Source organism: Plectropomus leopardus, chromosome 12 (genome assembly GCF_008729295.1).
Source record: "Plectropomus leopardus isolate mb chromosome 12, YSFRI_Pleo_2.0, whole genome shotgun sequence".
Classification (NCBI taxonomy): domain Eukaryota; kingdom Metazoa; phylum Chordata; class Actinopteri; order Perciformes; family Serranidae; genus Plectropomus; species Plectropomus leopardus.
Genome location: NC_056474.1, coordinates 8,327,137 through 8,354,668, shown reverse-complemented (window position 1 = coordinate 8,354,668; position 27,532 = coordinate 8,327,137). Strand labels below are relative to the sequence as shown.

The 27,532-nt window shown below is 39.2% G+C and overlaps 1 protein-coding gene across 2 annotated transcripts; it reads right to left on the bottom strand.

Moving 5' to 3' along the window:
* Nucleotides 1-4,589: 4,589 nt before the first annotated feature.
* On the bottom strand, nucleotides 4,590-23,811 carry neurod6b (neuronal differentiation 6b). Of its 2 annotated transcripts, none has more exons than XM_042498166.1 (2): nucleotides 23,555-23,811; nucleotides 4,590-6,478 (listed from the first exon to the last, which is right to left on the bottom strand). In XM_042498166.1, the coding sequence occupies exon 2, from the start codon at nucleotides 6,471-6,473 to the stop codon at nucleotides 5,472-5,474; it is 1,002 nt and encodes a 333-aa protein (XP_042354100.1). In that variant the 5' UTR covers nucleotides 6,474-6,478; nucleotides 23,555-23,811; the 3' UTR covers nucleotides 4,590-5,471. The 2 variants fall into 2 exon arrangements, with proteins under 2 accessions (XP_042354100.1, XP_042354102.1); XM_042498168.1 differs by lacking the exon at nucleotides 23,555-23,811 and adding an exon at nucleotides 6,772-6,836.
* Nucleotides 23,812-27,532: the final 3,721 nt, after the last annotated feature.

The following is a 27,532-nucleotide window of genomic DNA, read 5'->3' as shown; positions in this document are numbered from 1 at the left end:
AAATAGTGCAACTGCAGGAGTCAGTCTGCTTCCCTCACTCCACGGAAATCAGCACTTCTATTCATAACTCATTAATTTCCCCGATGGATAAAAGCAGCTCTTAAACCACAATCCTTCACCCAATATTTATCCAATCTGACCAAATATTATAATTAATGCCTCCGTCTCTCCTCTCTCCTTCAGGCCAATATATTCCCCTCATCCTACTCCCTCCCACCCTCTCTAACCTTTCAGTGCCAAGTTCACAGATAGAGAGAAAGTACTTCCTGTGAGAGGCCGGGCCGGCTGCCAGAGAGACTGATCCACCAATCTGACACGTTAATGAGATCCTGGCCCACAGTACTGGAGTGTCAGGCCTCCGCTGCTGCAGCATCAGCCCTGCCGTGACCTGCTACACACACACGTCTTTACTCATATGTGTAATTTTTTCACACATGCACCCACACACATGAAAATATAAGCATAAATGAGTGAGTCTCTCCACACACACACACACACACACACACACACACACACACACACACACACACACACACACACTTTGAGAGGGGGGTTCAGCTCCTTAAATCTGTCTAATTAAAACACCAAATCCCTCTACTCCCCTCACCCACCAACCCAATCCTCACTTCCCAGCCACACACACACACACACACTCGCACCCCACCCTCCTCCATCCCCACTGCCACCACCCCCGATTCCGCAGGAGAAATGATTATTAGGAATTTAATGGGGGAACGTTTCCCATCCCACACCATCTGGGGCTTGGGAATGGCACAAAATTTGAGGATGCTTGCCGACGTGGCGGGGAACATTATTTTCATTTTTTCTTGACTGGTGCTCAGATTTTCAGACACTGCATGAAAAAGGCTCCTGATTACAATAAATTACCATAATATATCACAAAAAAATAAAATAAAGATGCATTTTTGTTTGTTTTCAGGTGAATGCAGAAAACTTTGCTCAACTTCCGAGGTGTCACTCTGCAACTTCTCCCTATAGAAACACAACACTTGTTTAGCACTAATTATGACACCACATCTCAGATTGCAAATTCACCTCTATACGATATATATCCCCCATTCCTGTCCTTCACCTCCCACACATTGCTAGGCCATATGCTCCCTCTCTCGCTCTCTGCCGTTACTTCTTTCTCCCCCTCTCTGCTTCGCTATCTCTCCTCACAGTTTAATGAGCTGCATGAATGTAGGGGTACGTGTACACGTTTGACCCCGTGCTAAACTGCTGCATGCCGCCCTGTGGACCCTGTGGGTGTGAAACAACCCCCCCCTCTCCCTCTGCTCCTCCTCACCCTCTGCAGCCTCTCTGTAAGGCCCCAAGAGGGATTTGAATCTCCTCTGACAAACATGCATACATATATTCACACACATACACACACACACACACACACGCAAACACACGCTGGTAGAAAAAAGCAGTAAGACTGACATGGTGAGAATTTTAGTGAATAGGATAAATAAGGCCTGCTGGTGATGGATGGGGGGGGGCTAAAGAGGTGATTTTAGGGCCCCAGTGGGACCTTCAGTAACGAGGTATTCCAGTTTTAGGATGGTACACAGGAAGAGGAGGAGTGAGGGAATGAAGATGGGTAAACAACCATTTCTCAATAATAAAAGCATTTTTAAAAATCTTCTCATAGGAGTTAAATTTGTTTTTTTTTTTTAAAGATATAATGGCTTGAAACACAATTCACCAAAAGCAGCAGTGATTTCTAAATCAACATGATACAGGTCCCAAGGAAATTTGAAATTCTTTGTAGATGCATCTATAACATGAAATGTGGCGCAATCTCAAAACCTGATTCATTCTTCCCCTTTATAGGCCCCCTTTATAGGCTTGTGTTTCCTAATTTTCCCTTTTCTTGTTGTTGTTGCTCTTGTAACTCTCAACAATAAGTTCAAATGTCTGTAAAGCTTTTATCTAAATGTAATGTTCATCTGTAAAAACAGATATGATTAAGTGATTTAAAATTAGATTGTAATGGTCCTTCATTTCTCTCCAAAGGATTTCATGATGATTCTTCATCCTCTAATCCAGTGAGTTCCCAACTGGTCCAATCACGAGGTCAAGATTTCTCCTTAGTCATTCGCTCAGGATCCACACACCAGATATTACCATGAATTAAATTTTATTCCACAAAGTGTAAACAACACATTTGTTCAGAACACAAAGAAATAAAACAAAATGCATTAATAAACAGAAATGGCACTTAAAATATAATCTCTTTGAAATTCACCGCACCTCAAAATCAAGGTGTTTTTTTTTTTTTTTTTTTTTACAAATTCGACACTTTGAAGAGTCACTTGTGGCCCATTCAGAATGGACCTACAACCCACTTTTGGACCACGACCCACCAATTGGGAACCACTGCTCTAATCTGCTGTCTTGTTCAACTGCAGAATTGAATAAATGCTGAAATGTCTTCAGTGCTCTTCATAAACACTCCTCCTATATTTTTATATTTGGCTTACAAGACTGAGATTGAAAATATTGTTCTTTATGTTTTCAAAGTGTCAAATATAGTCATGCAAGTGTTTTTATAACTCTTTTTCTTCAAAGTAAATAGACACCAACAGGAATGCAAGCCCCTCCTCAGACTCAGTAAATCTGTTTCTCCTATATGTGGATCGCACACTTCCTCTGATATCATATTCTTGAAAGTCAGTTATCTAAATATAAATCTGAAAAAGGACTGTAAGGGTTCATTACAGACAGGTGGTGAAAGCTGTTATGGTTTTCATATCCTTAGAGTTTTTTTTTCCTGCAGTAAACTTCGAGTGGCTATTAGTCACAGCTTGTGTTTTTTTAACCAATGCTTTATAAACATACATTTTGCTGCTGTGTTGTTTCGTTTATGAATTATAACAAACTGGACTTGGATAAAAGTTACCACAATGATCAGCAGCTGTCACGTGTGTTGCAGCAACGCAGTGAACTTTGTGCACTTTCAACGTTTTCAATGATCGGAGTTAAAAGATGGTGAATATTTTTTATCGGGTTTTGATGATGAAGGAGACATCTTTTTTAGTAGTCAAAGAAAATTTGAGAATTGAATAAACCAGTATCAAAAACACAAACTTATTACCTTTTCCCACATCGGCTTCATGTTCCTCCTTATGTTTATATGAAACAGTCTTCCTGAAAACGGTTCGTAAAATCGCGAGTTGAACCTAATAAATAGCTAATATGTAGGTGTTTCAGTTTTATTTGTGCTTTAGTGTTATTTATTTAGAGCTCAATATCAAAAGTCACAACTGTGCCTCTGTGCAGCATGACCGCCACTGTCCTTTTATAAACCTTCATTTCAATCCAGATGTTTAGGATCATATAAAGAGCGAGAAAAATAAAGCACTGGACAAAAAAATACTGAAAAAAGAAGCTTATTTTTTCTTCATACTACAGAGAGGGAGATGCTGCATCTCTCCTAACTGGGAGCACTGGGATCTCTGGCTGACATCCAACACCTCGTGGACATATTTGTCACATATCAGCCATCTGATCGACTGAAATTAAATCAAATTATATCGACGAGCCTTTTTCAGAAAAAGAATTTTAAAACGCTGCATTGGATTTCGCACCTTTGTATTTTAATTTTAACTGTTTAATTTTAAAACCCCGATTTCAGTGAAGTTTAAATATTTTGCATCGCTATAGAGAAAAAAAACCCTGATAAAATGCTGGCCTTTCTATGTTTTACTTAATTCAAGCATTTCTAAATGAATAAAATAAATTAATAAAACGTTGCTGTTATACCAGAGGCCTTATATGTACTGTCACCTAAAATTCAGAGGTTGCGCAAGATTATTAAAAAGATTCAATTTCACAGAAATAAATAAATAAAACTGCGCCCGGGGCGTTTTGATCTTATTAATCTAACAATTTATTATTATTTTAAATGCCGTCTTCCTGCTGTCGATCATTTTCACAGAAAGCTGAGGAGCTGCAACATAAAGCCTCTCACAGCCTCTTCATTTTATTGCGATAAAACACATCACAAAACATTAACACATTATTTCACGAATATTTCGATCCATAACGAGTTCTCAGGAGCGTGCGCGTGCGTGTACATTGTGTGAGCGTGTGTGTGAGCGTGTGTGTGTTTGATGGTGTAAGGAAAAAAATCTTCCAATAACCATTCATAAATCGGTAAAAGTTACAAAATCAACAGAATTTATGAGTACAGTCACCAACATTGTGCAGAAATACATGAAGTGCATCACAGTTGCTCTTCAGCAGGAACAAGGAAGTGTAAAAAGTTCACATCAAACTGTCCAAAACTGTCATTTTGTTGCATATTGACGGTCATCATCTCTTTTTTAAGGCATGTTATTCGGACTCTTATAGTTCTGAAACATTTTTCTTCACCTCACACAAAATTAGTTTCCTTCCAGCTGCAGTGAAATATACAACGATGCAACAGAAACAAACTTTATGGAAATTCACATAAAAAGGTAACACTGCTGAATTGTACAATATTTTTTATAATATATTATCAACATTCAAATTGACGGACTTATAATAAATAAGCTTAAATAAATAAATAAATACAATAATAATTTACATTCACCTCGTTACCACACTATTTACTCCAAATACAAATGCATTTAAATTTAAACTTTTTTTCCCCACAACTTGCTGTATTTATAGACCAAGTTCAGATGACATCATCATCAGGTCTCCTAAACACGTGCACGTCTTTTTTTAAATAGTTAATTTTGTGTTATTGTTATCACTTTAATTAGATTATGAGAAACGCCTTGTGAGAGGATATAGACATATACCTTTTTTTATAAGCAAAGATTGCATTTGGCTGCCTTGCATAGCTCAATTGACCTTTATTGCTAACAGACTGAATCTGTGAACTCCAATCATGTCTCAGCAAACTTCCCTGATGAGGTGAAACGTCTTTTCTTTTCCCCCGATTGTTTCAGTTAGTTGATTTTTATTTCGCCACGAAAATTATTTTACCGACTGCTGTGATTTGATTAAATAAGCAGAAAAATCAAATTAATTGTCGACAATATCAGCTTTATATGATCATTATCTGCATTACAGTCATTACGAAACAATATAATGCACTCTGTAAACAAGTTTCTCAAAACCTGCATAGAATTACTCTAATTTTGTGTTTTCCCACTGGAAATATGACATTGGGCCATTAAATCTGAATTTCCTTTAAATCAATAAAAGGCTCTGATTTTTTAAAATTTGTTTTAAATCTTTTTTCTGTCTTATATTGACACAAGATTCGAGATCTGGTGAAATCATCATTTCTAATTTGCAGACTTTTACCATGTTTGGAAGAAAAACAAGACTGAACACAACATGACTCGTTAAAATGGGCATATTTTTGCAGTGCATCAGTGTGTCTGGAGTCCATTTCGTTCCACTCTCGACATCTGCGGGGGGAAATTGCATCGCTTCTGAAACTTGAACTTTGTCCAGCTGATTGATTAATTGTGGAAAGAGCCATTAACTTCCCCTTGTGCTTGGAAGGACTGGCTGCGGACGTGCAGATCGTAGGGGAAACGGCCCTCTTGGGAGACTCGGTACATGGAGTTGTGCGCAAGAGCCGTGCGTCCTGGCGCACTGCAGTAGCGCATGCCATAGTGGCTGCTTTTACCGTAGTCTGGTGGGTCGTCGTGTTTTAGGGAGAAAATCCCGTTAAAGTTCATCGGGGGGCTCAGCTGGCTGTCAAAATGTGGGCTCCCGCTCTCAGGGGACGGGTTCTCATAGTAGGGCTCGTACGCGCCGCTGTAGCTGTAGTGTCTGAACGGCTTGGCGCTGCTGTCCAAGCCGCTGCCGCTGTGGCCGGGGGGCGTGTTCATGTCTGAGCCGGGGTACGAGTACATGGCATCATATGGCGACCTGCCAGAGAACATCACCTCCCCGTTGTGGTCTGTGAGGAAATTTCTCGCGTTCAGCTGCAAACAACCGGCCACCAAGTTGGTCGTGGGTTGAGATAATCCTTTGCACAAAGTCTGCACGAAGGCGAGCAGGTCCGGTCTCTTCCCCGCGCTCAGGGTCTCTGACAGGGCCCAGATGTAATTTTTAGCCAGTCTGAGGGTCTCAATCTTGGACAGTTTTTGAGTTTTGGAGTAGCACGGTACAACTTTGCGCAGGCTCTCCAACGCCGCGTTTAAGCCGTGCATCCGGCTGCGCTCTCGGGCGTTGGCTTCCTGGCGCCGTAGTTTGGCCCTGTCGTGCTCCTTGCCGGGCCTCTTTTTTCGCGGGCCCCGCTTTTTAGGGAGCCCGTTGTCATCCTGATCGTCCTCCCTCTCGTCTTCCTCTCTGTCGGAGATGTCATCCTCGGCCTCCCTCATGTCTGAGTTGGACCTCTCTGGCTCGTGCTGGCGCTCCTGCTCCAGGCTCTCAGGTAAGCTTTCACGGGGATAATTGGCACCAAACCGCGGCTCACACATCATATGAGGTTCCTCGAATGGCAGTGTCAACATATTTCCTGTAAAAAAATAAAGCGTAACCTGTGAGGACAGAGTACAACACCGACTTCTTCTGAAGGTTGTCAGTTAATTACCTTGTGAATGGGTCCTCCCAAGAGGAAGAGGAACAAATTGGCAAGCAGGGCCAATGTCACAGCGTGCTACCTTTTCAAAGACACTCAACTTCATTGTCTTATGAAAAAACAACCTTTTCTAATCCCTTTTACCAAAATGATGATTTTTTAAAAAGCCAGTTTAATCAATAAACAAACTCTACAAGTCAACACACTGATATAAAGATAATAATACTAACCTGTGGTCAGCGTGCGCCTTGCATGTTCCCAAAAATCTCCTCTGATTCTGCGCTGCAGCTTCTTCTCCCAAATTAAAGGGGAAAAGCTGAAACCTGCGGACTCTCTCTTCTCTGCCTTGCAGTGTTGTGCTGCTCTTCCTCTTCTCTCTCCCTCACTCTCTCTCCCTCTCTCTCTTCCCCTTCCCTCTCTCTTTGAGGAATGACACTCATGCCAACAGCGGGTACCCATGCCATCTGCCGCTGACGTCTTGTGGCAGCCGAGACCACGTGTTCAGTGTCCCATGGGACCTCCATTCCGTACCGATCATCTGGCAGCTCCGGTAATGGGCACCGGGAGGCCCGCGTTTACCGTCAAAAACACAGACTGGAGAGGGATAACAACTAATATCTGCGTGTAAGAAAGATGAATTAATGTCTTTTTGTCTGCAAGAAAAAAAAAGAAGGAGGGATGTGCTTGTTTGCAGGCGTCCTCAACAGGTGAGATAGATAGATAGATAGATAGATAGATAGATAGATAGATAGATAGATAGTCCAAGGCCCACTTTTGCAACATGACAGGAGGCTTGTGACCAGTTAATAAATTAGATAATATTTATCAGATAAAGCTGGTAAACAATGGAAATCAACTCTCAGCAGCCCTGTGTGGGTCAGCTGTATGCATTTGGGACCTCTGTTGGAAGGGCTGGGGGTAGGGTTGGACAATATGGTCTTAAAATAATATGAAAGTCAAGGTATATAACAATATTATTGACAATGACCAAAACAGAGAATATTTGATTGTTAATTTCAACATACAATTGCAACTAAATAAGTGTTAGTTTTGTGTGTCAACATAAACGTAACAGTAAAGTATTCAGTAAAAATTTAACCCAAATTCTCTCACATTTCTTTACTTTGTAAGCAACAACAGTATCTCAGAATGAGATTCAGATTCCGAATAAAATTTTAACATTATGACGAATAAAATCAACCACAAATGACTCATTTACAGGGGCGTAAAGGAGAGAGAGAGGGAGAGAGAGAGAGAGAGGCTGTGCTGCTGTCAGAGGAGCCGCTGACTGGGCTCACTCTGAGCTGTATTGCTAACACTGTTTTTAAAACATTCAGGACTCTCATGCCAAATCGCGCGATAAAAATTGTACTGATATCATCATGAATGATATGATATGGCACACCCCTAGCTGGGGGATCCTCCCCTGGCACTTTTAAATAAGCATGTCTCTGTTGAAGCCTTTTTGTGTACTCAGACACATTATTTAAAAATAAAAAATCCCAGTGTTAATCAATGTATTTCCATTGTGGTTGGGGGGGCACTGGGCACCCTATTGTGGGCCACATTTAGCCCACGGGCCATAAGTTGAGTATTACTGGTTTACAGCATGAATTGGAAAAAAAAAACACGAGATATGGAGCAGATCTCATGTTGTAGTGCATGAAAACTTTGTTGCCTGGCTAAGTTCAGTTTTGACTTTCATTTTGTCCCTGAATTGCATCTATCCCACACATTAAAATCTAGTTATGTAAAATATGTGAGCCAAATACAGATAGGTACACTAAAAAAAACCAAACTTGAAGGTCTTGAACAAAGGTCTCTCCTAAACCCCAAAGCAAGATAATTAAATTACAGTAAATCAAACCAATTAAAAATGCATTTCTGATGGAAGCTGCAAATAAGAAAAACAAAAAGGCAGTGATCTTGTATTTGCTCCGTACCGTCTACAGACTTCACTAACCAAGCAGCGACCTCCAGGGCTGAAAAATGAAGCCAACACAGAAGTTCCAATAACAGCAGTTATTTGAATGGTCACTTGAGGTTGGCTTCGATACAGAATCAATCCCCACAGACCCTCCATGTTAAACCCATGTTAATACTCACATATGGTCACTTCTGGCTCCAGAATACCAAGATGGCAACAGTCAAAATGCTGAACTTGAGGCTTCAAAATGGTACACCACAAACCAATGGCTGCAGTTATGGAAGCTACATCCATCACTTATACAGTCTGTGGGTCTAACTGACCCAAAATGAATGTCACTTCTGTATGTAGGGTACTGTACTTTACTTTTTTGTTCAATGTTTTTCTTTTAAACTAAATGAGAGACAAATAATGTCATTGTGCTGATAAAGGCATCAGATTGGAAAACACTTCTATGTGTTGTTATGGAGTAAAGCTGCTACTACTAATCAATTACTAGTCAACTACTAAATTAATCTCCAATTGAGTAATTTTTTAGGAAAAAAAAATCGAAATTCTCTTTCAAGCTTCTAAAATGTGAATATTTTCTGGTTTTTTTCCTCCTCTATGACAGTAAATGGGACATCTTTCAGTTGTGGACAAAACAAAATGCCTGAGGACATCATCTTGAGCTTTAGGAAACACTGAACGACATTTTTCACTACTTTCTTACATTTTATAGACTAATCAAATAATCCATTTAGTAAGAAAATGATCGACAATGAAAATAATTGTAGTTGCAGCCCTGTTCTGGAGTCGGTTAGGACATGGTTTGTTTGACAAGTTGTTGGGTTTTAATGAGGGCAGGAGAAAAAAAAAGTTTAGAAGGGACAAAAGTTGATAATAACAATAATTGTTATTGTACTTTATATAGTATACTATACTTTATACCTGTTGGGTGACAGGTGAAACATTGAAGAAGTAAAGCCAATCTCAACAAAACTCATGGGTTTACTATGGGCGTCTATGTGTTATATAACATAAAATTATGATCGGTGATTCATCTGCAGACCAATAAACCAATGAACCAATAAATCTTTGATGTAAGAATTTTTTAAATGATAGTCACATTTTCACAGTCCTTCTTGACATCAAATGTTTTTTTTTTTTGTCTGACCAGCGGTCCAAAACTTAAAGATATTCAGTTTAAAAGAGGCAGCAAAGAGAGAATATTTATCAAGTGATTCTTAATTGATTTCAGATTAATTTTCTATCAATCGGCTGATTGACTAATCGTTGCAGCTCCGTACAAGATTGGAAAATTCCAGCAGGCATCTCACATGCAGAGGATGGTGTGATACCAGGGGGGCGTGCACAGTGTTGGTACCTCAGGACCGTAGACATTAAGTACACCCCGTGGAAAAGGCCCAGTGGCACGCTGCCAAATCCACACTGGGGCACAGCTGGCACTCGATATGGGTATATGCACTCCTCAGTTATGTGGAACACACACACAAGCGCACACGCAAATGTATGCCTGTGAATGACCTTGTTGCAAGGAGAATCAATTAAAGCGACTTATCAATCTCTCTGTATCGGACATTAGAAGACATCGATCAGCAGCACAGGGCTGTGCAGCGGCGTGCTGACGACGCCTTGGTCAGAGCACAAACCACCACACCAAGGTTTAAGATAGCGTTTAGACACACTGGTGACTGTGCATACACTTGACCTTAATGTGTGTGAGACAGGGCACCAAACATGTGGACAAACACATACTGTACATGGGCAGATACACCCCCAAAAACATAAAAAAAAAAAAACAGTCCCTTCATCACTGCCTTCCCCCCCAAAATGCCTCAGCTGGTCTGCTGATCGTTCCGGTCCAGTACACACACGCGCACAAACACACACACAAACACACACACACACACACACACACACTAGCATCTGATGAGTCAAACTCCCCATCTCAGACTAATCAGTTGACTGCACTAATTGCAAATGCAAATATGCAAATTTATATTAATTAATTACTCCACTAATTAGTTCTCTTGTCTTTTCAGGTAATAAATCATGGTGTGGTTGAGAGGGAAAGAGAGAGACATGGCAGTGATCTTTTGTCTGCGAGAAATCCTTGTTTCAGGTCTGATCCTGTGATGTTTTTAGGACGGTTTTCATCACAAAAGACTCCTCCGCCGAGACTCCTTAACTTCTTTTTTCTCACAACAATCCTTACCTGCTTAATTATTTCGATTGATATTTTAAGTGTCACACTTCAAGGGTGGAAGCATTGTAATTTGAGAGGTATAACAAATAGCAGAGGCTGGTAAATCAGGGTGTCTCGCTGACAGTTCTTGCCTGTCAGCTTTTTTAATTATCACATTATCAGCTTTTATAGGCACGGTGCGCGGTGTAGAGCTGCAAATGAAGGCGCCACTGATCGCACGCTGAGTTGCAAGCGTTTCTCAATTGATGTCAGCACTTAAAGGGAGTTTGTGTCTGGATGATGAGTGGGAGGTGAAGCGGTTGAGGATGTAGTAATGGTGCGGTGATAAGTCCAAAAATCTAATTTACTACATAACTATTTATAGATCTTTTCTTTAGTAAAAACCCTCTGAGGCAGAAGAATGCTCCAGATAAACTCCAAAGCCAAAGCGTGTGTTTTTCATTCTGACGCTGACTCCATAATGAGCCTTTTACTGTTAATTTTCAGTTTCTCAGCGATCTAACAACTCTCACTATTTGTTTTGCATTACTTTATGTTTAGATGCATATACAATTAACTAAATCCAAATAAGGAAGTGCTTAAGTAGTCCCAAAGACAAGTGCAAGTGATTTATTTTGAGTACTTGTTGATACCCTAATACCCACATGAATACCTGGGTTACGGCTGTTAAATCAGTTTCAAATTCTTGTTCTCACGCCATAAACCTGTTGCTGGCAGATTTATTGTCTGTGTTTAGAATAAAAAGCTCCCAAAACTCATAACAATTTGCTAATTTGCAGTGCCACGAGTGTATCTACGCATTTCCTTTCCCTTCCTTTAGTCAACCAGGTAAAAGTCTGTTTGAGTTTAAAGTCTTATTTTAGGAGAAATTAGCTAAAAAGGAAGAAACTACCAACCTGGTCCCTTAGAAATTAGATTTTGCTTGATTATGTCAGGTTGTTCTCATACACTGTCAGTTTGTATATCTATGAAAAGTAACGCACCACAGTTCGTACATAATACACGTAAGCCAGTTCATGTAAAACCCACGTAATCGAAAAGGCTGCCATCACATGACCAATGCACTTAAGGAAGGAAGTAGTATAAAGAGCAAAAGTCTGCTATGTCATTTGTAGGGCACTAATTTGTTAGCTATTATACAAACCATATGAGGATATGTTGATTATGTTCAAGTGTATGTTATGTTGTTTCACTGTATGGGAGTCACAGGTGATAAGGATGGATTGTGGACAAAAAAACTGCAGTGCGTTTGAAAATGCTTCATTTGGAAAAAGGCCTGATTCGAATTATCTAGAAGGAATATGCTGTTTATATGACCAACATAAATTCTGTATATTTTTATATTCAGAATATTGTGAAATATTACTGTGCATGTCAGCATAGTCACTTATTACCAAATTCTGACAGAATCAGTGTAATTCAGTATAATATAAGCAGTATAATTAAAGCGATACTTTACCGATTTTCAACCAGCTTTGTTTAAAAACAATGTGGTAAACTTCCATTCATCTAACCAGTGGCCATTGCCCTTTTCTGCCCCCCAGCAAAACACTGCCAGATGATGCAAAACATGTCATCCAGCAGAGTTTTGCTGGCTCTTGGGGCTGTTGCTCAAACTACAGACTGTACTTCATCATTTTCGTATTGCCTGCCACCCCTGCCACCACCACAGACACAAAAAGAATAGAAGTGGACCAAAACACAGACCAGCCTTTCTCCCTTTCTATCGAACACAAAATCTGATCAAATGGTAAACATTGGTAGAGCTGATTGAATATAAACTAAGATTATGTTCCTTCACTGCCTTTTTTTGCCTAAAACATTTTCAGGAACATATTTTAGAGCCCTGTTTAGGCGTAATACCAAAAGTTTGTGAACAGGAAGTGGGCACCATACCATTTCCTGCATACTGAAAACAGAAACTGAAAAAACTGAGATCAAACAAGAGAACTAAGCAGCGCTGATTAAATATAAACCAAGTTTCTGTGACTAATTGTTACATTTTAGATTATCATTTGGCTTTAATATGAGACCATTTGTCATCAACCATTGTGTCAAACACACAAGTTTGTGTGAGGTGTTGATTGGTCCGCTGAAGCGCAGTGCATTCTGGTAGTTGTAGGTTTTCTACTGCTTAAGCAAAAGTTAATGCCACAGTCCCTTTTCTCTGTTTTATCTGATCATGTAGCACCGATTTCAAAAGTATTTGCCAAATTCTACTGACAGCCAAGTAATTGAAATCCATCTTCTAAGCAGTGAAGTACTTCTTTATGAAAAATGGAAAGTTAAGTGACATTACATACCAAAGCTATTTGAAATAAATGCATTCAAACTCAAAAGCCACAAGAGCTAAATGTTATCATGAACTGGAGGTTCAGGCTGTCAATGACCAGAACTCAAATGTGGCCTTGATACAGAAGGGAAAACATTTTTTAAAACAGTGGAGAAGTTTCATCTTGGTTGTAGCAGTGAAACACAACCAACAACACAACCCCCCCCCCCCCACCCACCCACCCGCCAAAGGCGCACATGCAGCACGGTGGATGTGCAGAGGAGGGCTGAGGATTGTGGGACTGATTACCAGAGGCCAGGTCCTGGACTGGTGTCCTCCAGCTGTGCTGTTCTACCCAATTAGAAACTCCATATGCTGCCCCACTCAGCTGCTGAGTGGCCACACCCCCCACCCACACAGGTGGGAGCACGGTGTGTTTCTGCGTGTGTGCGTTTGCCTTTGTTGTCTATACAAACAACACTCCTGAGCAGGTAAAAGCAAAGTTTCTCCTTTGCCCAATTCCAAAAATATTACAGTTTACAAAAATATAATCACCCCACAGATCTGATTTAATTTTGTGTGATGGTCCACAATAGTTTCTTAATCCCAGCTCATTTCTTTCCACCCAAACAAAGTAACTCTGGCTGTCACTGCTGCTTTGATAAGAAACACACAGGTATTTAGGTGGGTGGCGCAGAAGTGCTAATAGTATTAAAATATGTGGCTATGAATAATGGATATGTTTTTGAAGATGTATAATGTAAAGATGTTAGTCCCGTTTTCAGACAGAGATGGGATGCAGACGTGAAATGTTGCTGGAGGCGCCCGTTTCTTTTTCAAAGCACAATCTGTTCGCACACGTTCAAAGTGGCTGCGACAATCTGTTGTGGTAGAATGCGACACTTCCATACCCAGAAAGTGATAAGATAAATAAAAATGTGTCAGATATCATATTTAAGTAAAAGTCACATCTTTAGTTTTGTATAAGTATTGTATGAAATGTAGGATACAGTCACAGAGGAAATGTGTCTGACCTACGCCAACAAATGTGAATAAACAAACACATTACGAATTAAGTCAGAAACAAAAAGCTCATAAAATAAAGTTTGTGGGGTTTTTTTCTTACGTTATTCTACCAACTAAGTACCAACTTTTTTACATTTTTTTTATAACAGCTCTGCTTTTTTTTCCAAGCATGAAGTCTGGATGATTGACAGGGCTGTAATATCGTTTTCTCACCTAATCGACACTCTAAGTGTTGATATGATGTATTTCTCCCTCTTCCCTCATCAACTGTCCTCGACTCCTCGTCGCCTCGCTGCAGTTGAAACCCCTTTTCATTCTTAGCAAAGTGCTGCACAGACGCACAGTTTCTAGTCTGCTGAGCAAATTCAGTTGAAGCTTGGTTTGGCAAAAATATATCCGGTTTTGCTGACCATAATGCTGCTGAGTCACATGCTGCCAATTTCATCAGCTACATAGAAGACATCAGTGTTGCTGGTACCACAATGAATACAAATATGAGTATTGTTTGAAATGCTTTTTCCCCCCTTATAGACTATCCAAGCTGGCATTGGATGTCAATAAAACTTTAGAAAGACGTTGGACTCTTACATGGGACAGATGTTAAATTTTTGTTGGAATGAAAATGGAGTCGACAATATTTGAAATGTCAGAATTTGACAAAAAATGACAGAATCTTACGTTGTGTGGATGTTAACATTATGACATTTTTGTCTGAGTCTGAGTCTGTCTGAGGTCTTCTTAGCCTGTTTTATTATCTTTTATCATTTTTCTTTATGGTTAATCCAGATCAGCCACCTTAGTCCTTATGTCTTTGCTTCAGACTGACATGGCAGTGTTTGAGCTTCAATACTTCATTCAGTCAAAAGATTACATTGTAAGATTTGTTGGGAAATCTTATACTAACCACTTTGTAAGTCAACATCCTGTATTAAAGCAATAGTCAGCAAATAAGCTGAAAGTTAGATGAGACGATCAGTGCAACTCTTATGTCTGAGGAAGGTGATTAGCTTAGCATAAAGACTGAAAGCAGTGGGCAAAACTAGCTATCAGGCTCCGTCCAAAGTTAAAAATGAAAAAAAAAAACATCTACCAGCACCTCCAGAGCTCATAAGTTGGCACTCATACTGAAAACATTCCTGCACTGAAAATGAAAGATGAAGAAGTCATAAATCATAACGAGTAAATTCACCCCTGGCTGTTCAGAACAACTCCACCTTCTTCTCCACTCTATTAAACTCCATTGTAACGTTGCTGGAAATATCTCAACATGACACCACGCCATCTGTGTTTAACCAGTTTTAGCAAGAACGAGCAACATGGTGTTGCAGCGTTAGATTGGCTTTGATTTAAAGGGAAAGTGCTGCATGATGAACAGCAGCTGAAAATAGAGTCAACATAAAGGAAGAAGTTAAGTATTATCTTTGGATTCGTCACTCGTGATTAATGTGACAGTTGTTAGTACCTCTTCAGCAGCCAATGATGAGTTTTTCTGACAATTTCTTGTCATTTAGATCCTTTGGTTAAGCCAGCAGTAAGACAACAGTGTGAAAACACTCCATTATAAGTAAATTATCCTGCATTCATAATCTCACTTAAATGAAAGTACAACAAAATGTGCATTTGCATTTCAGGGAACTTCTCTGATTCTACACATCTAAGTGTGTTTACAGGTGTTGGAGAGTATTACAGTATGTGTGAAAAAAAGTTGTATTAAGACTTTTGTGGCTCCACAGGAGTCTGCGCGAAATCAGATAAAGTCATTTCGTCAGTTGGGGCTGAAGACAAAAACAAAATCTCATTGTCTGCCATTAGAAAAAATAGCCTGCTCCTTATCTCTGCTTGAAGCCAATGACACCAGGCTACATTACCTGCTATTGGCAAACAGACCTGGATCTCCAACCCAACTGTTTGTGGTTGCATTGCATTGTGGGTGATATAGAGGCCATATGATGACAAGAAAGATAAACACATTGAGTAATTAAGATGCTATCTCTCGTTTTGCTTAGTAATAAAACAAAAAACCTTCCATTCTGAATCCTACATCAATGTAATCGTATCTGTACTCATATTTTGCTTGGGCAGAGGCCCCAGGTGTTGCTGAAATGATGCCAGTGGCAGGCTTCTGCACTTTCTCTTGATGCAGAGAGGGTCAGCGTTTAGGTTTAGGCAACAAACTTAATTATGGTAAGGAAAAGATGTAGGCGAAGGAATAGCCAGCAATATGTGGCACAAACACGACAGTGAGAAGGGGTTGGTGCTTAGATTAGGCAACAAAATTACTTGACTCTAATCAAGAAAAAATAGTGGTTGACATTAAATCATGTGGAGTGACTCACTTAAGCGGTCGGCCTTTAGGTTTTGGCAACAAAACTACTTGATAACATTTAGGTTTATGTAATAAAAGTACTTGACTGTGGAAAGAAGAAGATTACAGTTGACATTAGCCACAGAATTCAACTTACAGGAAGCTCAGAGTTCAGTTTTAGGCAACAAAACTACTTGCCTATGGTTAGGAAAAGATTGCCATGTCACTAAAAGAATCCCTGGCTTTGAGTGGTCCAAACATGGCGGTAAAAAGGGGTTGGCAGAAATAATAATAATAATAATAACAACAATCTTTATTTGTAAAGCACTTGTCAAAAATGTAGTGTTTAATGTGGTTGAAGGCAGATTCAAAAAGATGAAGGATTTAAGCAAATTAAATCAGGCAGTCAGATCAAATCAGCAAAGACAAAAGGTTCGGTTTTGGCAACAAAACAATATCTGATCATGGTTAAGAAAAGATCACGAAAGTTGCTAAAAAAAACACCTAGAGTGGCGCAAACACAACAACCAATGCTGTCATTTGTTGGTCTTCAACACCGCTCTCCTGAGTCAAAGTCCAGTGTTTGTTTGACCCATTCACTTTCTCTCCCGCTCCTTCTGTGCTCCGATCCATCCGTTACTCTGAGCGTCTAATAATGACACGGATAGCTTTACATTATAGTTGGTGGAAAGCCTGGTGTGTTACACAGACAAGTGGTGCCCCTGGCGTTATTATAGTGACAAAAGGGGCATATTTTGATGCTCTTAGAGCGAGTCCAGGATGCCCACTTTATAGGAGTACAATGCTAAATGGTGGAGTACTTTCTTAAATAAAAGAGCTGACTACATCCTCTGCCACTAAAAAATAACATGCAAAATAACTTGTCAAGTCAATTTTATTCTTAAAGCCTATTATCGCAAAACACTGTTTGCCACAGAGGGCTTTACAGCATACGACATCCCCCTGCCCGTAGACCCTCACATCGCCTAAGAAAAAACTCCCAAAAAAGAAACCCTGGAACAGGAGGGAAAAAATGGAAGAAACCTCAGGAAGCGTGGCAGAGGATGACGAGGGATGCCTCTTTGTGCAATAGATGCCATAAATAACATGTGAATTACAATAACTACAAAAAGTAGAGAGAAAGAGAGAGGGGAAGCGAGAGGGAGAGATACACAGCAATAACAGTAACAAACGCATGTAATATTATGTCTTGTGGTTGTCAGATGCATGTAGCTAAGCAAAATCTACAAAATTTCCCAATGATATGAAGGGTAATAGATGTGGCACAATGGAAATAATTACTAGAGTAAATGTAATTAGTTATTTTCCACCACTGAAAGTTACAGGTTACAGTGAGACAATTTACAGTCACACCTTTACATTATTCGAAAGTACCTCCTCGCAATTCTATATTGAAAATATTTATGAATCTTCTATAATCCATCACTAAGTGTGGAGTCTGCTGGAGCGATTTCCACTTTCACAGCAGATCTTTGTCTGCAGACATCAGGGAGCTCAGTGCCCTCTGCTACTCGCATCATCTGCTGTGTGTCACAATGCTGGAGCCATGATGGGGGTCTGCCCTGCCCCCTGTGCCCACCTGAGGGGGTGCGGGGGGTTACAGTTGGCAGCCTCGGCTCCTCACCTGTCAGCCTTCCAGAGAGGAGCCACTTGGCTGCCAGCAGAAATGGCTTCTTCCTATTTGGGGGTCTGCCCCCAGTCAAGATGAGGGAAGCTTGGCTCTTTAAGAGTTGGGCCAATTCCCAGACACACTAGCAGCTCGTGCCACAGGGCCCTTTGATTCTGGGCTCTCGATCAGTCACTCTAAATAGAGCTCTGTGCTCTTTCCAGTCGATAGACGGGGTTTAATTTTTATTAAACAGCTTGATATGCAGTGTCTACTTTACATGCTGCGTGACACCGTCATGTGTAGTTAAAGTGGCGAGAACACGCTGTCCGTTCTGGTGAGGTCAGAGGAGGGATTCACAAAAGGCCAGTCGCACTGTAGCCTTGCTGAGACAGCATCAGATTTTATTTACAGTATACATTTGCTATACATTTGGCAGCTGCTTTTTTATTTATCAATTTTCAGTCAAAATGCCAAACATTTTCTAGTTCTAACTTGTCAAATGTGAGGATTTTTTGCTTTTCCAGCCTCATTCTTTGCCACAGCCTTTTATTAATCACTTTCTTACTGTAGTTATTCCATTCAAAAGATTTGTTTTAATGTTTGTCAGTTTTATTATTAAACTTATCATTTGGTCTTCATTCTTTTGTATCTGTATTTGTTTTTATTAATTATTTTTAATATTTTATTTCTCTTACCCTTTCAGTGTAAGGCACTTTGCACAACATTTATCTATGATAATGTGCTATATAAATAAACTTGTTTTACCTTATATGACAGTATACTTATGAACTTATTTTTGAACTCATCGATACTGTTATTGAACTTGCCTGTATTACTTTTTTTCTTCATTTATAAATGTTAATTTATTCTTTTTTTAAGATTTCTTTTATTTCAAATATCTCTTGAATGTAACACTTTAAATAGCATTTGTGTATGATAAGATGCTTTATAAATAACCTTGCTTTGCCTTATATGACAGTAAAATTAGGAATTTGTTCTTGAACTCCTCAGTACTATTATGGAATTTGCCTCTGCTTTTAATTATCTTATTTTTTCTTCAAATTATATATTTTTTTTCTCTTATCTTTTGACTGCGAAGCACTTTGAATTACAGATAAGGTGTTATATAAATAAAGTTGGGTTGCCTTATGTGTCATTTATCTGAATATTTTGGAGTGTTTGTTGGAGAAACAAGCAACTTGCAGATTTTACTTTGAACTGCAATAAAGATTTCACTATTTTCTAGCATTTTAAAGAACAAACAATTGGGGAAAAGCATCAAAATTAACAATGAAAATAATCTTAAGTTGTACCCCTATATATTTTATCTCAGTCACCTGTGTGAGTTTGTGTGTGACTGGAGAACAATATGTTGAGAAAGACTAATTATATGCACATCACGGAGCAAGGCTATCAAAAAACAGCATACGTTGAAGTAAAAAGTAACGCCTGCACACTCACTCCATGTCACACAAATTTAATGAAGACAGCGTGTACTTGGATCTTCCTCTAAATTTTGTCTTAATCAAACTTGCGTAGCACAGAGTAAGTGTGCAGGTGTTACATTTTTCTTCAATAGAAGGACAATAAACTGAAATTTTTTGTGTGTGTTTTGGTTCCTCCAAATTTGCATATGTGCATATATTTTACATATGTAATGTGCAGTTGAGCTCATGCTTCCCACAGGTGTGGCTGTTTTCCTTTTGATGAAGGAAAAGCAAACTTATTAGCAGGTCCAGGTAACATCAGAGCAGCAGTCCCCGCCAGTGGCCATGTGATTAAATCACAGAGTGAATCTCAGGGAGCTGGGTAATGAAGGGACAGGCTGGCGGATGCCTTCACACCCCCACCTCCTCCTCTTCCTCCTCCTCCTCCTCCTCCTCCTACTCTTCCTCTACCAAGTCGTATTGGAGCTCAGCCCGAGCTTGGGACAGGAGGTGGGGTGGAGCACAAATATCAGCACTCACAAAAATGCACGGACAAACTGAATTTGCATCGAAGACCAAGAAATACATCTTTTCTTTTTTGTTAACACTTTGAGGAGAACCTGAGGAAATTGCCTTGATTTATTTCAAAATCATCGGTAGAAGGCAATGATCAGTTTAAGACGGAATGGGCGCCAAATTAACAAGAAATTAGTAAAGAATTTTAAAAAAAGAAAATTGAAAAAAAGGAAAAGACATGAAAACAAATTCTTAGAAATAATGATTCTGTAACATAATTGTTAAATATAATTATGATAATTACAAATATAATTTTATGGACATTTTTACGTAATTAAAAAAAATACAATCTAGATCTAGAGAACATTGTGTGTCAAGTTGCCTTTTGCCGATATTTTTGAATCAAACCAATTTGCTCAGGGTTCAAAGGTTGAAAGGCATCTGAACACAGCACAACAGGAGGATTGTTGTTCCAGGTTTCAAAAGGGTTAATGCAAAGTCATGAGCATGAATTCATAAGAATACACAAACAAAAAAGAGGGTTTGTGTATCTGTTAGTTAGCTCTCATGTAATAAAATGATGGAACAACAGGACACACACTTGTGTTTCTCCAAACACCCTTGACTTGAGTTAATTTCTTCCAAGCAGAGTGACATTCAAAAGAACAATGACCAACAACAAAAAGCTCCGTAAATCATCAGTGAGCGAAAAACAAAAAACAACAACCCCACAAATCTTACTTTGCAGCATCACCAAATTCCTCAATCTTGCCAAAAATAAGCATTAAAAGCTCTTTAAAATACGGTTGATGGCTTTTGGTTACAGGCAGTCCCCATTTTCATGCCTGGCAATGGTCTTTTATGGCGAGGGACCTAATACAAGATTTCTGTTCTAGTGCAAACACAGTGGCCATGGGCACCAAGGAACAGCTGCCGTATAATTGAATTAACATTCGCCTTCTGCTTCGGCACTCAGCGCTGTGCTGAGAACTCATACACATCCCTCCACGAGCTCCATCAACCTGCCCATGAATATGCATGCTGCTTGTGATAAATATGCCTTCTCTGTGCGTAATGTTTGTGGAGCTGCCTATACGCTGGATAAAGAGCTATATACTGACTGTCTTGGGAGTGTGACACCATATACATCAAGTCCGTTGATCATTTTTAGTGCTGCAGGCCCCTTGGAGGCTGAGAGAGGTGGTGTTTGGTGGAGCTTCAGTGTGATTTGAGGTCTAACAGAGACATCTAGTGGATTATTGACTGAGAGACACATGTGAGGACATACTGAAGGCTTTGGCATGTGCTAAATGTAAACAGTGCTAATTCTGGTGCTAGAAAAGTCATGGTTCTGTGTGTGAATCTGGAAACGAATATTTATCAAAGATTCACTATATCCTTTTTGTCAACCTAACAGTTTTTTTTCATATAACGGTAAAAAAAAAAATTTTTTTAATTATTTCAATTTAATCAGAAATACTTTCTTGGGGGGGGAATTGTGATTCATTACAGTTGCTCTGATGCCAGCATAGAGACAGAGACTTATGGAAAGTAGAAAAAAGTACCAGCACAAGTATATAAAAAAGAAAATAGAAATACAGCAAAAGTAAATAATTGGCACTTGTAAGTAGATATTTAAAAATAAAAGTATGTATAATATGCTAAATATTTAAAACGTGAAAAACATAAATGTAAAGAATCCCAGAAATAGACAATAAGTAATAGTACAGGAATATTTGAATAATAAATGTGTATAATGTGCTAAATGTGTAAAATAGAAAACTGGGCCTTATGCTACAATGCAATGTATAAAACTAGTATATAAGTTCAAAATCTAAAAATATAAACACATGTGCAATGCTACAATGAACAGCAATAACAATAAGAATAAATAAAATATATACAATATTTGTCACATGTTAAATATGACTTACATTAAAGAGTTGGCAAAAAAAGTTGATGTCTTTTAGCATTTGTCACAAGTTATCTCATGAGTCCATACAAGGGAATTGTGAGGTCAATGGAAAGAGTACTAGAGTATCATACCTGTGTAAAAAAGTACATTTTACACAAGTACATTTAAATTATGCAAATTAAGTGACATAGGCAACAAAATAAAGAAATGTATAGGTCTACACATCAAGCACCAGACCTTAATGTCCATACAAACATGGGACATTTCATATATGTAGACCAGTGACTTCCAATTGGTGGGCTGCCAACCAAAAGTGGGTCACAGGTCCATTCTGAATCTAAAATGTAGACCTTGAAATAATGACTTAGGAGAAATCTGGACCAGGAATGGAACCAGTTGGGAACCACTGCTGTAGATGACACTTCACAGCTGGTGCAAACTGCCTCTTGATCATAAATATACAACCTCCTTTCTCTGTATCGCCCTATTAGAAGTAACCAGACAATTAAACGAATAATCAACAATAAACAGGCCAACAAGTGGACACCACAGCGAGTGCAACAGCAAATAACGTGACACTTCTTACAGAATCAACAGCAGAAAAAATTATCCCCAAAGCAGACAACACAGATTATAGAACAGCATAAACTCTGCAGCAGCTGCAACCCACAAAACTCAAATATCAAAGAATAAACAAAGCTGCACAATTAATACACAACATGTAGTGCGCACACAAACACAACCTTAAGTTGCCTAGCAGCGGTGACTTTTTCTCTGGAGAAAGTTAAAACTGCCACACTAAGTTTGTTATTGTGATCACCTGTCAGAGTGTTTATGTGAGCTTTGAGCACCACAAAGTCCTCCACAATCAGCTCCAGGTTCAACTTCTCAGAGCCGAATGCGACCAGTCCGCTCAAGCTCTCTGTCCCAGTACTCCACTCAGACTGTGCTGCTGTGTAATGACACCACTGAGCCTCTTTGTCCCAATATAACCAGTCCACTCAGTCTCTCTGTCCCACCGAGCTCCTCAGTTTTCAAACATATAGAGCTGAAAAAGCTCTGCAGTCACAACTGTCACAAAACAGCAGAGAGTCACATTTCTCAGAGAAGGTTAAAGTTCTTTAGTGAACACAGCCATGAGCATTGTATCATCTAGCATTTTTGCCACACCCAGCCTACACCAGTGCATGTTTAATTTGGGTCACTTAGCTGCTGACCAGGTGGTGCATTTAAACCGGTACAACCTTTAAAGCTGCGACCAGCTCTGCATACTGTAGGTGTATGCCAGTGTTGGTCTGCAAAACTTTTCCACCCTTTGCCAGCTGCAGTATTTGCCCTTAAAGGCTGACCTTTGACACTGAGGTCAAGTGTTTGTGTGTGTGTAAAGGTGTGTGTTTGTGATCATACAAATTGCCTAAGAGGCTGGGAGCAGGGAGACTGGCCTATAACAGATTTGCACAAGATATTGACACACCAAACCGACATCAGAGCACTAGTGGCAACGAAAGGTTACTGTTGCATCGCCTCACGTCATCTGTGTTTCAGTCAAAATGTTGCACACAAACTCACAGCAAAGACTACGACCAGCAGCCAACCAGCACATAATTGTCAATCAAAAGGGAACCCAGAAGACCGCCTTTACACCATTTAGCCATTTCGCACATTAACAACACAATCCAAAGTTGAAAGACCAAAGCATATTTACCACGCAGCAGTGAATAACAGCACAAACCATCAGGACACATTTCTGCAAAAGAGCTTGGTGGTTAAATAAAAACAGTCTTACCTTACATGATAAGTTCGTTTAGACCTGACTCCCTCTTGACTTCAGTCCTTTGATTATATTTCCCATTTATGTTTCTCTTCTGCAAACCAGAGTGATTTCCTTCACCGACAGGCTCCACCATCTTGGAATACTCCAAAAATGTGTACAAAAGAAAAAACCCAAAGTATCAGTGAGAGTAAATGTAATTTGTTACTTCAAAAGCTGAGTTTGCATTTTTTTAAAAATGGCAAAGAATAGGAAAAACTGGCCCTTTTTGACAGAAGAGATTTTCACTTGTCACAGTAGAAAAAACACAGGTGTAACTCATAAATGAATGATTGCTGAGTTCCAGTCAGCTGCTTTGATATCAGGCACCAGCATGCTGCTTGACTGTCACTCTCACTGGGACACTCATTTACAACAGAGACATCGTTAGTGTTATTAGAAACACCTGTGTCTCTCCTACTATGACCGGTCAAAACGTCTGTGGTGTGTGAATAATTAAAGGTGCATGAAAATGGGACTAAAACCACAGAAAAACTAACAGGATGCCTGTGGGGGGAGGAAGGAGAAACTGAGAGACGGTCGGCTCAGGTGTTCCCAGCTGGCACTGACGATCAGGACAGAAATGAGAACTTAATTAATATCAGCAGAAGTCGCAGCACATTTTAAGAACAATATATAAACAAGAAGAAATCTAGACACTCCAAAAATGTGAAAAACGTGAAAAATAAAGAAGAATTACATTAAAAAGCCTGTATTATAGTGGGTAAATCATCAAAAAGCCACCATTTTTCTACCACTACCAGTCTCTGTCAGGCCTTTAACCCTTTAAAACCTGAGCAAATTGGCTTGATTTATTTCAAAAATACGGGAAGAGGATGATGAGCTACTTAATAAGAAATTGTCCAAAAACACTTTTTTTTCTGTGATATAATTTTAGGCATATAATTCATAAATTTATAATTAGTTTTCTCTATTTTTTTCTATATATATTCTTTTTTTTGTTTATGTTTTATCAAGTTTTTGGGACATTTCCAGCCAAATTGCTCATTATGATTTTTTCCCCTGTGTTTCTGGAAGAAACTCAAACAATTTTCTCAGGTTTCAGAGGTTTAAATGCTAGTGAAAGGCATCTGATTGCAGCACAAGGCAACCAATGTCGATCCAGGTGTTAAAGGGTTGAAAACATCCAATATATAGCTTCACAAATAAACAATGCATTTTTACAAGTGTACACCAGCCATATATTTTTGCAAGTTTTTCATGAACTTTCATGAGCAGGAATAATCACAAAAGACAGGTTTAATTTACTTAATTTACTTTTACATTAACATTTAAATATCCACTAATAGGTTTGTAGGAACCACTGAGATACAGAAGAACATAAGTATATTTCTTAAATACAAAGTGTTTAACTTGTTCAGATTTGCAGACAAACATACAGATCCAGAAATAAAAAGGGTGTGAATTCAGACTGCAAAGAACAGTAATCATCTGTAATCATCATACGATAGTGTTGCATCAGTGATACAGCCTTTTGACAAGTGCAGACCAGATTTTATTGTGCATCTGTTTTACCCCAGTGATACCACAAAATATGAGCATGAACTGTATAAATGATGGACATAGCTACTGTGACATCATCCATTGGTCTGTGGACTGCCGTTTTGAAGCCATCTTGGGTTCTTGTAGCCAGAAGTGACCATATTTGTATGACAGGTTGGGTTGTGGAGGAGCGAGGGGTGGATCTTACTCACAGACTGTAGAGACGCCTCACAAACAATCTATCACACATCTGACATCATATACAGCTGTCATGAATGTTGAAATTAGCTATAGAGATCAACACTTTTTTTCTATCGTGCTGTAAACATGTTTATTTTTGCTATAAAGTTGGACATTTTAACATGGAGGTTTTTGGGTATTTACTCTGTTTTGGAGTCAGCCTCAAGTGGCCATTCGAAGAACTGCAGTGTTTGGCGCCTCCATATTGGCCTCATTTTTCAGCCTCGGAAGTTGTCACTTTGTTGATGTGTACCATGACGTAATTACCTCACGTGAGTGACATCACTGCAAAACTAACATACGTAAATTACATCACCTTTGGTTTCACACAAGACACAAACTGCGGTTTTCTGGGTGAAAGTCATGTTTTGTTTGACCGCTCCCTTCTTGCCCTGTTGCTTTTTATTCTGCATCAGCTGCTCTCAACGTCAAATATTACCACGAATGGGTTTACATTTGAGTGAGCTAAAAGAATGCTGTACTGCAGAAACACGCCTACAGGTGCCTTTGGCGTCAATGGCACACCTCAAGGGGTGTGACAAAGTGTCGGTATTTGATGACTGGATAATGAAAATGGGCTGAGACACCAAACTGATCTTTTATTGGTAAAATTGGCAGAGTGCCCCTTTAAATGTAGGTCATGTAATACTGTGGTGGAGTTGTAGAAATGAAGACAGGCAGACATGATCTGAGCCCTTTGAGTCCAGATTTATTGATACGGCTGTGCAGTCACAGAGCATGGTGGCACACACGGCCGCCTGGCCGGCATGGGACAGTGACACACACATGCATGCACATACATGCACACAGGCACACACACCCATTCACACTGTCTTAGTCCGTCTATTCAGGGATGTAGTGGAGGTTAAACCTGAGGAGGTTAAATGTATGTTTTTATTTGTGTGTATAATAAAAAAAAGTCTTTTGTTTTTCATATGTAAACATATTCAGTGGTATTGGCTTAAAATGATGTATAAAACATATGAGAATATGATCTTTAAAGACAAAAAAAAAGAAAAAAGATGAAAAGTATTTTTTGATGATTTTTTTTTTGTGGTGTGAATTATTTACCAGCTTTAACAGTCCACTTCATCACTTTATATTTATCCCTCTCTCTCTCTCGCTCTCTCTCTCACACACACACACACACACATTCATATCACCACACTCGCATCGATAGAGCAGATCACAGTGAGGAGATCAGAAATGCACATTAAGTATTTTTCGGCAGTTTCTCTCACACACACGTGCACACACACACGCTCACTTTACATCCGTCAAACCTCAGAACAGTTTAAGATCCGTCATTATAGAGTGATTCAGACTAAACGAGGAAACAAAGCATTAAACAAACAACAAATAACCTGTTCTGTAGTAACAATTACAAAACACCATGTTTAGAAGTCTTTACATGTCATAAATACAGCTATGTTTTCTGATTATGGTCGGTATAAATTCTCGTTAAATATTCATACAGTAGGCTATCACAGTAGCAAGTGAGAGATAGAGCGAACTACAAGACTGTACATGTGTTGGTCCCTTGGTACAGAAAATACATTCTGCTTCACCAAGTGTCAGGCAGGCTATTTCAAGCACACAATGAGTGTTTGTTCTATTTATAAATCTAATTTTTATATGATTGTTACACTTTGAATTTACAGTTTTAGATTTTGACTTCAGAGCTGGTGGAATAAAACATATCGAAAAGACACACACAGGGACGAATAAATCCAGAGAGGAGAGACTAAATGACGGAAATAAAAGTTGAAGACGTACTTTTTGACAACCCAGCAAAGAGTACAGTGAAACCAAAGAAGCTATACAGCTATAAAATAAATGAAAAAAAGCAAAATATAGCACTACAAATACTTCTGCAACATCAAACTTTACAGAGAGACTTTCCAACAGAGTCTAAAATAAAAGACTTTTTAGTGTGAATAAATCGTAGGAAGATATGGACTGTTTTGTTTGACTGTACCTGGATCAGCACAGATTCAAATGACATCAAAAAATTAGCTTTCCTACAGATGCAAGGTGTCACATGGAAAGAACATATATAGGCACACAATCAGCCAGCTGGCTTGCTAACCACCGACTAACTTTTAGGTAGAAAGTAGCATGTGGTTACATCGCGTGATAAAACTGCACGATACTAAAGTTCCTGTTATAATATAAAAATGAGGAGTGTGCATTGAAACAAAGAGGCTAAAA

What these genes read in the sequence shown, in the direction of transcription:
- neurod6b (XM_042498166.1), bottom strand. Translation starts at nt 6,473, where the DNA reads ATGTTGACACTGCCATTCGAGGAACCTCATATGATGTGTGAGCCGCGG.